This window comes from Pipistrellus hanaki (genome assembly GCF_964339955.1).
Source record: "Pipistrellus hanaki genome assembly, chromosome: 5".
NCBI lineage: Eukaryota > Metazoa > Chordata > Mammalia > Chiroptera > Vespertilionidae > Pipistrellus > Pipistrellus hanaki.
In genome coordinates, this window is record NC_140507.1 from 53444287 (window position 1) to 53457061 (window position 12775).

A 12775-nucleotide genomic window follows, 5' to 3' on the forward strand; every position below is an offset into this window, starting at 1 on the left:
TACGGCACACCAGGCAACATCTCGCGGCACACTAGTGTGCTGCGGAACAGTGGTTGAAAAACGCTGCTCTAATGTTCTCTTTCTATACTGTTCTCTCTATGTGGTAATCTATCCTTCAAACTCTAGTCATCGTGGTCTCCCTCGACTCTCAGCTCCTTAACTCAGGGAACCTGCCAGCTTCCATTTCGATTCCCTCTCCCAGCATTGGGCTTGGAAACTCAATCACAGACCCATCTCATTTGTTTCAACTTGCTTAGTTAGGGGTCACTAGTTTCTATTGCCTGATGTCCAATGTCTTGAGCACTGTGGTTTCGTATATGTTTGTTACCTGGCTTTTCGGTTGTTCTAGGCATTGGTTTGAATTAGATCCAGGTTATTCCATTTTGTCCAGAGCAAAATTCTACTTCATGTTTTTCTGAGAGGTTTTTGTTAGTCTTTCTATATAATTTCATATTTGAATCTATGCAGTAATCTTGAATTACACTTTAGATCAAGTAGGGAATAGATTTAGCATATAATATCTAATTGGTGAATTATAAATAAAATAATTAATTTTTGTGGGTGTCTTTTCCCCCCCTCATAGTTTGGTTGGAAAAGCAATGACTTTGACTTATTAGCCGCTGGAAGGTAAGTCCAATAATATTAGTAGTGATTTTCCTCTTTTAACTACATTACAGTAAAATTTACTCAAGCTTTTCAGAAATTAAGATATATGTGTCTGGTAGGTCTCCTTAAATGCATTTTAAACTGAACATAATTGTATTTCTTTAATACTACAGAGTTTTAAAGCTGAGGAAAGATGTCTCCTAAAAATATTGAAGAAATTTTATGAAACAAAGTAACCATTGATTGAAGAAATTTTAAGTAACCACCGTTTGTTGAGTGCCTACCTACGATGTGACTTGATAGGCACTTCACAAAATTATTTTTTACTCTCAGAATTTCCTTATTAGGCAGATGTTGTTATCCCCATTTGAGAGAGGAGGGAATTGATGCACATTAGGGTTGTGTAAGTTGCCCAAAGACACAAACCTAGTTATGTGGTGGGGGCTGGGTTCACACAGGCCCAATAACTAAACTCCAGAGTGTTTTATTATCCCAGGTTGTCAGCACCATAAAGAGCTTTAGATCTTCCAAATTTTTGAAGAGTGAGTTTTCATAGTAGACATATTGGTAAGTTTTAGTTCATTAACATATCAAATAGGATATTTAAAAATATATAATATTTTATATATTTTCTCCTCTATTTTATAATATAATGACAATTTAATGTCACATTTTAACCCTGGTAATAACTTACATGTGGAAGCATTTTTCAGTTTTCATGATGCTTTCACATGTTTTTATTTCAGTTAATGCTCACAACCTTATCAGTGATGCATTAGTCCATTTTGACCAGTCTGTCATTTGGCCTAGGTTCCCGTGATTCTCAGACCAGGCCATTTTCTGTTATTCCAAACAATTTTTCTGCATCATTACCCTGATTTATTAAAACAAAACAAAACAAAAATGACCAAGGTTTTTCTTGCTTTTATGACAATACCTTCACAAATAAAATTTCATTCATAATATTATTTTATATCTGGGAAGGCATTGAAAAATTTTCTCACCATATTAATGCTATTTTTTGTTGTTGTTGTTGTTTGCTTTGTAGCCTTGCAGGCCATCTCATTGAATGTGGTGCTCAAAGTACCGGTGGAATATTCACAGATTGGCATTTGGTGCCAGACTGGTAAGGAGCTGTATTTTGTATATACATATGTTATAGCATGGCATATAACATCTACATTTATAAATTTTACTAGAGGAGAGGGCTCCCTCGGCCCAGCCTGCACCCTCTCACGGTCCAGGACCCCTCAGAGGACATCCCCCAAGGGGTCCTTAAGGCAGGAGAGGCTCCTACCACTGCCGCTGCTGTGAGCCTGGCTTCTGGCTGAGCAGCTCCCCTTGTGGAAGCGCACTGACCACCGGGGGGAAGCTCCTGCATTGTGCATCTGTCCCCTGGTGATCAGTGTGCATCATAGCAACTGGTTGTTCAGCCATTCAGTTGATTTATATATTAGCCTTTTATTATATAGGATTTTCTGTTTGTGAAACTATAATTATTGTTATTTTAAAATTTCAATTTTTTTTATTTGTACTATATATTGCATTTTATTTGTATTGTGAAATATAGACAAACTTTTTACCCTAGTCCTCATTACCTTATTAGAATCCAGAGCTAAGTTTGAGGAGAATTCTTTTTGGCATGTTAAAAACGATTCTTCCCTAAAATGACATATTATATTTTATTATGGTATCTAGTTTATTATTAGGCTAAGCTATGTACCTATTTGGGGTTGAATTATTACACACACACACACACACACACACACACACCGAAGATATGTTGCAGTTCTAGCCTCCAGTGCCTTAGAATGTGACCTCATTTGGAAATAGGGTCTTTACAGTGTGATCAAGTCAAAATGAGATCAGTAGGGTGAGCCCTAGTCCAAAAGGACTTTTGTTCTTATAAAAAGAAATTTGGAGTTCGTGGAAGACACATACAGAGGGAAAACAATGTAAAGATCCTGTGAAGAAAGAATTGGGTGATGCATCCACAAACCAAGGAATGCCTGAAGCTAGGAAAAAGGACAAGGAAGGATTCTCCCCTAGAGCCCTCAAGAGAGCTTCACTCTACTTGGCAGCCCTAGGAAATGAATACATACCTCAATAGAAACAGAGTTTCACTTTCTTAGAACTAAATACACTAAATATACTGAAACCTTGACATTTCAGAACATGCTGGTAAATTGCTTTTTCTTTTTCTTCTTTTTTTTTTTTTTTTTAAAAAAATATATTCTATTGATTCTTCACAGAGAGGAAGGGAGAGGGATAGAGAGCTAGAAATATTGATGAAAAAGAATCATCGACCAGCTGCCTCCTGCACACCCCCCACCAGGGATATGCCCGCAACCAAGGCACATGCCCTTGACCGGAATCTAATCTGGGATCCTTGAGTCCTCAGGCCGATGCTCTATCCACTGAGCCAAACAGGTCAGGGCAAATTACTTTTTTCTATAATCCTGTTCCATCTAGGGCTATGTTGTAAGTCTCTTGATCTCAACTCTAAAAAGCTCCTACAACATGAGCCAACTTACTAAGAAGAAGCTTGGTATAATGCATAGGCCTTTGCTTCTAATGTAAATTAAGAATCTAGAGATGACTTTGCAGACCCCTGTCAGTCTACTCAGTGGCAGTCTCTTTTGAGTCTTGTTGCCTACTCTTCCTCTCAACTTTGTCTAGAGTCAGGCAGGTGCTGCTCAGTCTTCTTACTAATTCTTCCTTCTCCTCTTCCTAGGCTGTCATATGGTGCCAGACTAGTAGGAAGCAATAAAACCTGAGACTTATGTCACCAATGGGAGATGTGTCCTTAGGCCTTTGCTCTTAAGGTCTGAGTTCTCTCCCTCAGAATGCTCATCTGCTTTGGCAGTGTTGACACTTGCATGGGAGCAGATGACTTCCAGATTTATATCTACTGCCCTGCACACAATTCTGCTAGGAATACCTGAATAGGTTTGCTTTTGTTTATAATTTTATTCTTACCTTAAACTCATCAGCCTGTATTGAAGTCTTGTATATGTTTTAAATATATATTTTTATTGATTTCAGAGAGGAGGGGAGAGGAAGAGAGAAATAGAAACATCAATGATGAGAAAAAATCATTGATTGGCCAACTCCTGCGCGTCCTCATTGTGAAATCGAGCCTACAACCCAGGCAGGTGCCCAGACTGGGAATTGAACTGTGACCTCATGGTTCATAGTTTGACATTCCACCACTGAGCCATGCCAGCCAGACAAAACTGTATATTTTGACAGTGATATGGTTGGTCTCCCACTGACCTAGTCTCTGGTGATCTTTTTTTCTCTTCCTTAGACTCCCTTTATCTCTCTCATTAATCTTCAATAAGGTCAATTTTCAATGCATGTCTTTCACTTCTTTCATATTTATCCACATTTGTGGGTTTCTTATGTAAATTCTGAAGACTCTCTTATCCTATATAATAAAAGGGTAATATGCAAATTGACCAGACAGAAGGACCGGTCAACTTTGATATACACTGACCACCAAGGGGTAGATGCTCAATGCAAGAGCTGCCCCCTGGTGGTCAATGTGCTCCCACCGGGGGAGTGCCGCAGCCACAGTGGAGCTTGCTGCTCCTTAGTGCTGCCTCAGAGGCGGACAGACTCCCATCACCGCTGCTGTGCTCACCACATTGGCGGGCTCATGGCTGGTGAGCACAGTGGTGGGTGGTAGCAGGAGCCTCTCCCTTTCCACAGGACTAAAGACCCCTTGGGGGATGTCTACCTGCCAGCTTAGGTGGTGGACATCCCTGAGGGGTCCCGGCCTGTGGGGCTGAGGGAATCCCTTCCCCCCAGTGCACGAATGTGGCACACTGGGCCTCTAGTACAGTGTTTTTCAACCTTTTTTGGGCAAAGGCACACTTGTTTCATGAAAAAAATCACGAGGCACACCACCATTAGAAAATGTTAAAAAATTTAACTCTGTGCCTATATTGACTATATATAAAGTAATTCTCTTGAATAGGAATCAAATAAACACAAAGAAAGTATTTTATAATTACTTTATTATGAAATATTAAGTAAACAAAATAGTGAAAAATTATAAAATTCTTGTCTTGTCTGCACCTATGGCACACCAGGCAACATCTCTTGGTTGAAAAACGCTGCTCTAGTAGTCTTCTAATTGGTTTCCATGCCTCTTGCTTCCAGTGCAACAGCTTTTCAACTGTGAAACAGATTAATGACCTGTCAGAAACCTGAGATCCTAGATTTCATCATCTTGGCCTTATCTGTTCAGCTAGGTTGTAAACTCTTTAAGGGCATGGATCTTTGCATTCCTACAGTTACCAGCTACATCTCTTAGCTCATAATAACAATCAAGGAACATAATCTGTAGAGACATTGCTTGGCGTCCTGGTTCTACTACTTCCTACTCCATGAGATGGGACAAATTACTCAGCCTTTATGTGCTTCAATTTATCCTTCTACAGAATTAGGGTGCTGGTAATATCTATTGTCATTGCATTATTATGAGTGACATGTGGTACGTTTTTAATCAAGTTTTTAATAAAGTGTTCATTTTTATTTTATCGCTTTGCACTACTCCTCCCCCTCCTTCTCTCCTTCCCCTTTCTAAAAATCAGGGGGAATTTCTTTTAAAGGTCATGTTTAATTTTTAACATTACTAAATGACCATTTCAGAAGCAAAATAGGGTCATATAACTCTCCATCCCCACTTTTTGTTTATTTTTATGCTTCTTAGTTAACAGAAGATCAACTTTATAAACAAATAGTTCTTTGAGAGCTGAGGTTCAAATTTCACTATTTTGGCTTTATAATTAAGGGAGGGAGGGAGAATCCAGCTGATCACTAATGGAGTAAGCCGTGGTCACTCTGAGACTTATTAGGGACCAGAGAAATTTGATGGGGCAGAAGTCTAGTGATGTGCAGCCCTCTAGATGTCACAGCTCCTGCCGTCTCGTAGGGGTCCTGATCACTTCCCATCAAGAGGAGGGAGAGACCATTTCCAAACCTTCTGAAAACTAGTTCTCTGAATTTTTATACAGTACTAAATATTCTTCCATTCCTCCCAATGTGATTTCTTTCTGTTTGGCTCCCAGACATCACCCATAATCAGTACATATCATACATGAGTAAACCGTCATATGGTTTTAAAAGGTAATATGGAAAATGCACAGCTTTGGGTTATTGTTATTCATCAAACGTATTGTTTGGTATGATGTAATATCTTGTCCTGAGGCTGTCTTCCAGGCTGTTGTGAACTGCAGTGTTCCCTGATTTCCACCCAGGCACAACATAGGATTTCCCGTACTGGAATGCTTTCCTGATGGACAGTTCATCCTCTCCAAGCCCCCTGGCACTGGGGGAATGGTCTCCTTTGGCACAGTGGCTGAGCAGCTGGTGTATGAGATTGGTGATCCTCAGCGTTTTCTGTTACCTGATGTCACTTGTGACTTTTCTCAAGTCTCCATTACTGAAATTCCAGGTCAGTGACTAATAAGGTCTTGTGTTCAAGTGTTATATTCTCTCCCCTTCTCCCTAAGGCCCGCAGGCCAAATCCAGCCCGCCAGGCCTTGCAATGTGGCCCGCACCGCGCTGTCATCACTGCACTCCGCTGTCAGTTTATGACATTGTCAGTTTATGACTGTTCAGTAAACCATTCGGCCCGCGATTTAGGCTGGATTTTAGATTTTGGCCCCTTCTCTGATTGAGTTCGACACCCCTACCCTAGAACATAACATAAAATTGTAATTGTTTTCAATTCCAGTATCATCTTTTCTAAGCCAGATGTGTAGATAATTTGAAAACTCTATGTCAGTGGTTGGCAAACTACAGCTCGCTAGCCACATGCGGCTCTTTGGCCCCTTGAGTTTTTAGCAAAGGCCAGCTTAGGAGTACCCTAATTAAGTTAATAACAATATACCTATCTATATAGTTTAAGTTTTAAAAATTTTGGCTCTCAAAAGAAATTTCAATCGTTGTACTGTTGATATTTGGCTCTGTTTACTAATGAGTTTGCCAACCACTGACTTAGCTAAATAGAGATGATTTTTAGTTTGCAATTGCTAAGAATGCTATTTAAGGTACGCCAATGGTAGGCTACTTATGGAAAATGTAGGAAGCCAAATGGAATATGTTTCATTTGGGACAAAATTACTAAATCCCTGAAAAAAGTCTAATGGAGCAAACATTAGTCAATATTGTTTGAATTGCTGAGGCAAAATAAATAAATAAATAAGATTTTCTTTTGGGTAAAACCTTCATATTTTTTGAAAAATTTAGAAGAGTAGCAGTTACTATATACACGAAGTTTAAGACATAATTTTTTATGTCTTAAACTTTGTGTATTTAGGTAGGTACATTGTTATTAACTTAATTAGGGTACTCCTAAACTAGCCTTTGCTAAAAACTCAAGGGGCCAGATTGAACGCGGGGACACCAGCTCTGGTCGGTCTGTGCCAGCCGGACGCACACACCAGCAACCATGTCGAAGGGACCTGCAGTTGGCATTGATCTTGGCACCACCTACTCATGTGTGGGTGTATTCCAGCATGGAAAAGTGGAAATAATTGCCAACGATCAGGGAAACCGAACCACCCCGAGTTATGTTGCCTTTACTGACACTGAACGATTGATCGGTGATGCTGCAAAGAATCAAGTAGCAATGAATCCTACCAACACGGTCTTTGATGCCAAGCGCTTGATTGGACGTAGGTTTGATGATGCAGTTGTGCAGTCTGACATGAAGCACTGGCCTTTCATGGTGGTGAATGATGCTGGCAGGCCTAAGGTCCAAGTGGAATACAAGGGAGAGACAAAAAGCTTTTATCCAGAGGAGGTGTCATCCATGGTTTTGACAAAGATGAAGGAAATTGCGGAAGCCTACCTTGGCAAGACTGTTACCAATGCTGTTGTCACAGTTCCTGCTTACTTCAATGACTCTCAGCGTCAGGCCACCAAAGATGCTGGAACTATTGCTGGTCTCAATGTACTTAGAATCATCAATGAGCCAACTGCCGCTGCTATTGCTTACGGTCTAGACAAAAAGGTTGGAGCTGAAAGAAACGTGCTGATCTTTGACTTGGGAGGTGGCACCTTTGATGTGTCAATCCTCACAATTGAAGATGGCATCTTTGAGGTCAAATCTACAGCTGGGGACACCCACTTAGGTGGAGAAGACTTCGACAACCGAATGGTCAACCATTTCATTGCCGAGTTCAAACGCAAGCACAAGAAGGATATCAGTGAGAACAAGAGGGCTGTCCGTCGCCTTCGTACTGCTTGTGAACGCACTAAGCGTACCCTCTCTTCCAGCACCCAGGCCAGTATTGAGATTGATTCACTCTATGAAGGAATCGACTTCTATACCTCTATCACACGTGCCCGATTTGAAGAATTGAATGCTGACCTTTTCCGTGGCACCCTGGACCCTGTAGAGAAAGCCCTTCGGGATGCCAAGCTTGACAAGTCCCAGATCCATGATATTGTCCTGGTGGGTGGCTCTACTCGTATCCCCAAGATTCAGAAACTCCTCCAGGACTTCTTCAATGGAAAGGAGTTGAATAAGAGCATCAACCCTGATGAGGCTGTCGCTTACGGTGCAGCTGTCCAGGCAGCCATTCTCTCCGGAGACAAATCTGAGAATGTTCAAGATCTGCTGCTGCTGGATGTCACCCCTCTCTCCCTCGGCATTGAGATGGCTGGCGGCGTCATGACGGTCCTGATCAAGCGCAACACCACCATCCCCACCAAGCAGACACAGACCTTCACCACCTACTCCGACAACCAGCCGGGCGTGCTCATCCAGGTTTATGAAGGTGAGCGTGCCATGACCAAGGACAACAACCTGCTTGGCAAGTTTGAGCTCACAGGCATACCTCCTGCACCTCGTGGTGTTCCTCAGATTGAAGTCACTTTTGATATTGATGCCAACGGCATCCTCAACGTCTCTGCTGTGGATAAGAGTACAGGGAAGGAGAACAAGATTACCATCACCAACGACAAGGGTCGTCTGAGCAAGGAAGACATTGAGCGCATGGTCCAAGAAGCTGAGAAGTACAAGGCAGAAGATGAGAAGCAGCGGGACAAGGTGTCTTCCAAGAATTCACTTGAATCCTATGCATTCAACATGAAAGCAACTGTTGAGGATGAGAAACTTCAAGGCAAGATCAATGATGAGGACAAACAGAAGATTCTTGACAAGTGCAATGAAATCATTAACTGGCTTGATAAGAACCAGACTGCAGAAAAGGAAGAATTTGAACACCAGCAGAAAGAGTTGGAAAAGGTCTGCAACCCCATCATTACCAAGCTGTACCAGAGTGCAGGGGGCATGCCAGGAGGAATGCCTGGGGGCTTCCCCGGTGGCGGAGCGCCTCCCTCTGGCGGTGCCTCCTCTGGGCCCACCATTGAAGAGGTTGACTAAGCCAGCTTTGAGCATAGATCTAGCATTGTTCCACACAAAATATTGAAGGACCCAAATTTGTAGTAAATTCCTTGGCAGTTTTAAAAGTTAAGCTGCTATAGTAAATAACTGGGCATTCTTGATACTTGAATACGGACTGTGCACAGGGAAAGGAAACATAATGCACTTTATAACTGTATTGTAAAGTGGAAAATGCGATGTCTTAAATAAAACTATTTAAAATTGGCAACATAAAAAAAAAAAATAAAAAAAAAAAAAACAAAAAAACTCAAGGGGCCAAAGAGCCGCAGTTTGCCGACCACTGAGCTAAGTAGTAAGATGATACAGGAATACTTCAGAGGTATTGCAAGTTTGGTTCCAGATCACCTCAGTAAAGAGAATATAGCAGTAAAGCAAGTCACAAATGTTTTGGTTTCCCAGTGCATAGAAAAGTTATGTTTATACTATACTCTAGTCTGTTTAGTGTGAGATAAGATTATATATTTTTAAAACAATGTATATACCTTAATTTTAAAATACCTTTTTGCTAAAAAAATGTTAACCATCATCTGAGCCTTCAGTGAGTCGTGATCTTTTGCTGGAAGAGGGTCCTGCCTTGATGCCAAGGGCTGCTGATTGATCAGGGTGATGGTTGCTGAAGGCTGGGGTGGCTGTGGCATTTCCTAAAAGAAAACAACAGTTATGTTTGCTGCATTGACTGACTCTTCCTTTCACAAATGATTTCTATGTGCCCTGCCATGCTCTTTGATAGCATATTACTCACAGGAGATCTTTCAACATTTGAGTCTGTGCTCTCAAACCCTGCCGTTGCTTCATCAGCTAAGCTTTTGTAATATTCTCAATCCTTTGTTGTCATTTCAACAGTCTTTATAGCATCTTCACCAGGAGTGGGTTCCATCTCAAGAAGCCACTTTCTTTGCTCAAACACAAGAAGCAATTCCTTATCCATTTAGGTTTCATGGTGAGGTTGCAGCAATTCAGTCCCGTCTTTAGGCTCCGCTTCTAATTCTAGTTCTCTTGCTATTTCCACCACATCTGCAGTTATTTTCTCTGATGAAGTCTTGAATCCCTCAAACTCTTTCATGAGGGTTGGAATCAGCTTCTTCCCAACTGCCTCAAATGTTGATATTTTGACCTCTTCTCATGAATCATGAATGTTCTTAATGGCATTGAGGAAGGTGAAGGCTTTCAATTTACTTTGGGCAGATCCATCACTGTCTCTGGCAGTTATATAAAATGTATTTTGTAAATAAGTCTTGAAAGTCAAAAGTACTCCTGATCCGTGGGTTGAAGAATGGATGTCGTGTTAGCAGGCATAAAAACATTAGTGTCTCTCGTATTTTTTCAAAGAGAGGAAGTGGGAGAAAGGAGAGAGAGAAAAAAATACACACATTAATTTGTTGTCCTACTTATTTATGCATAATTGGTTGAATCTTGTATGTGCCCTGATTGTGGATTGAACCTACAATGATGGCATATTGGTATGACGCTCTAACCTGGCCAGGGCCAACACTAATCTCTTTGTTCATCTCCCTCAGAGCTCTTGGGTGACCAGGTGAATTGTCAATGAGCAGTTATATTTGAAAGGAATCTTTTTTTATGTGAGCAATAGGTTTCATCAGTGAGCTTATAATATTCAGTAGAACATGTAAACAGATATACTGTTGTTTCACATATAAAGAATAGGAAGAGTAGATTTAGCCTAATGTTTAAAGGCCCTAAGAGTTTCATAATAATAAATGAGTGTTGGCTTTAAATTAAAGTCAGAAGCTGCATTAATGCCTAACAAGAGAGTCAGCCTGTCCTTTGAAACGTTGAAGCCAGACATTAACTTCTCCTCGCTAGTTATGACAGTCATAGGTGGCCTCTTCCTCCAGTAGAAGGCTGTTGCCTTTGTCTGCATTGGAAATCTGTTGTTTAGTGTTGCCACTTGCATTATTTTAGTAATATCTTCTGGGTAACTTACTGCAGCTTCTACATCAGCACTTGCTTTTTCACCTTGAACCTCTATTTTATGTAGATAGCTGCCTTTAAACCTCATGAACCAACCTCTGCTAGCTTCCAACTTTTCTTCTGCCGGTTCCTGGAAGCTTTCAGTCTTCGTAGAATTGAAGAGAGTCAAGGCCTTCCTCTGGATAAGGATTTGGCTTAAGGGAATTTATGACTCTTTTGATCTTCTATTCAAACCACTGAAACTTTCTCCATATCAGCAATGAAAGCTGTTCCACTTTCTTATCAGCCATGTGTTGACTGAGGTAGCACTTTTAATTTCCTTCAAGAACTTCCCCTTTGCATTAACAATCTGGCTACCTGTTTGGTACAAGAGGCCTAGCTTTCAGCCTGTCTCAGTTTTTTTTACCCGCCTTCCTCACTAAGCGTAATAATTTCTAGTTTTTCATTTAAAATGAGAGACTTGTGACTCTTCACTTGAATACTTAGAGGCCATTGTAAGGCTATTAATTGGCGTAATTTCATTATTTTTGTGTCTGAGGGATTAGGAAGGTCCCAGAAGAGGGAGAGATGGGAACAGCTCTTCAGTGAAGCAGTAAGAACATAGACATTTATTAAGTTTGCCATCTTATATGGGCACAGTTTGTGGCTCCTCCAAGCAATTACAATAGTAACTCAAAGATCACTTATCAGAGATCACCATCTGTATATATATTGGGTCGGCAGCTAAGTAATTGCGGATTTTTTAAAGAAAATCAAAGACAATTTTTTCATGGAACTAAATAACTTTATTCTGTAATGTATTGCCCATTTTGATCAATGACCTTTTGCCATCTTTCAGGCAGCATCATAATCCCACGTTCAAAAAACTTCTGGTTTTTATTAGCAAAAAACTGAATCAGGTACGATTTGACATCATCATCATTATTGAAATTTTTACCATTCAAGGAGTTTTGTAAAGATCGAAACAAAAAGTAATCAGATGGTGCAAGGTCAGGACTATATGGTGGATGTGGCAAAACATCCCAACCAAGCTCCATTAATTTTGCCGAGTGACCAAAGATGTGTGTGGCCTTGCATTGTCATGATGGAATACAACACCTTTTCGATTTGTCAATTCGGGCCGCTTTTCTTCAACTGCATTGTTTAATTTCGTTAGTTGTTCAATGTAGACATCAGAATTGATCGTTCAGTTGGGTGGTAAGAGTTCAAAGTAGACAATTCCTTTGTAATCCCACCAAACTGATAACAAAACCTTCTTTTGATGAATATCAGCTTTTGATGTTGTTTGAGTTGGTTCACCTGGCCTGCTCCACTATCTTTTCCGCTTGATATTGTTGTAAACAACCCATTTTTCATCGCCAGTTATCAGTCGTTTTAAAAATGGATCATTTTCATTACGTTTCTTTAGCAAATTGCAGCTGCTAATGCGTTGCGTTAACTGTGATTCTTTCAGTTCGTGAGGAACCCATGTATCGAGTTTTTGAACATAGCTAAGTTGTTTTAAGTGATTTTCAATGCATGTATGTGATACATGAAGCTTCTCTGCAATCTCACGTGTTGTACTGTGACAGTCTGAATTGATTATTGCTTTGATTAGGGCGTCATCAACTTCAACTGGACGACCAGAGCGTTTTTCATCTTTGAGTGAAAAATCACCAGAACGAAATTTGGCAAACCAATTTTGACACTGCCGTTCTTTTAAGGCTTCGTCATCATAAACAGCACATAACTTTTTATGAGCTTGCGATGCGTTTTCCCTTTGCGGAAATAAAAAAGCAAAATATGACGAAAATGTTCCTTTTGATTTTCTAT

General features: G+C 40.5%; 2 protein-coding genes across 3 annotated transcripts in view; both read left to right on the forward strand.

Moving 5' to 3' along the window:
* LOC311622912 (uncharacterized protein) overlaps window positions 1–12775 on the forward strand; it is a 78662-nt gene that overhangs the window by 15179 nt on the left and 50708 nt on the right. For both annotated transcript variants that reach the window (XM_084884419.1, XM_084884420.1), the window contains 3 exons: window positions 584–627; window positions 1655–1732; window positions 5874–6070. In XM_084884419.1, the coding sequence (XP_084740545.1) occupies window positions 584–627; window positions 1655–1732; window positions 5874–6070 (319 nt within the window). The remainder of the gene's footprint in view (window positions 1–583; window positions 628–1654; window positions 1733–5873; window positions 6071–12775) is intronic.
* On the forward strand, window positions 7009–9256 carry LOC311622317 (heat shock cognate 71 kDa protein-like). Its single transcript, XM_084883290.1, has one exon. The coding sequence runs from the start codon at window positions 7070–7072 to the stop codon at window positions 9008–9010; it is 1941 nt and encodes a 646-aa protein (XP_084739416.1). The 5' UTR covers window positions 7009–7069; the 3' UTR covers window positions 9011–9256.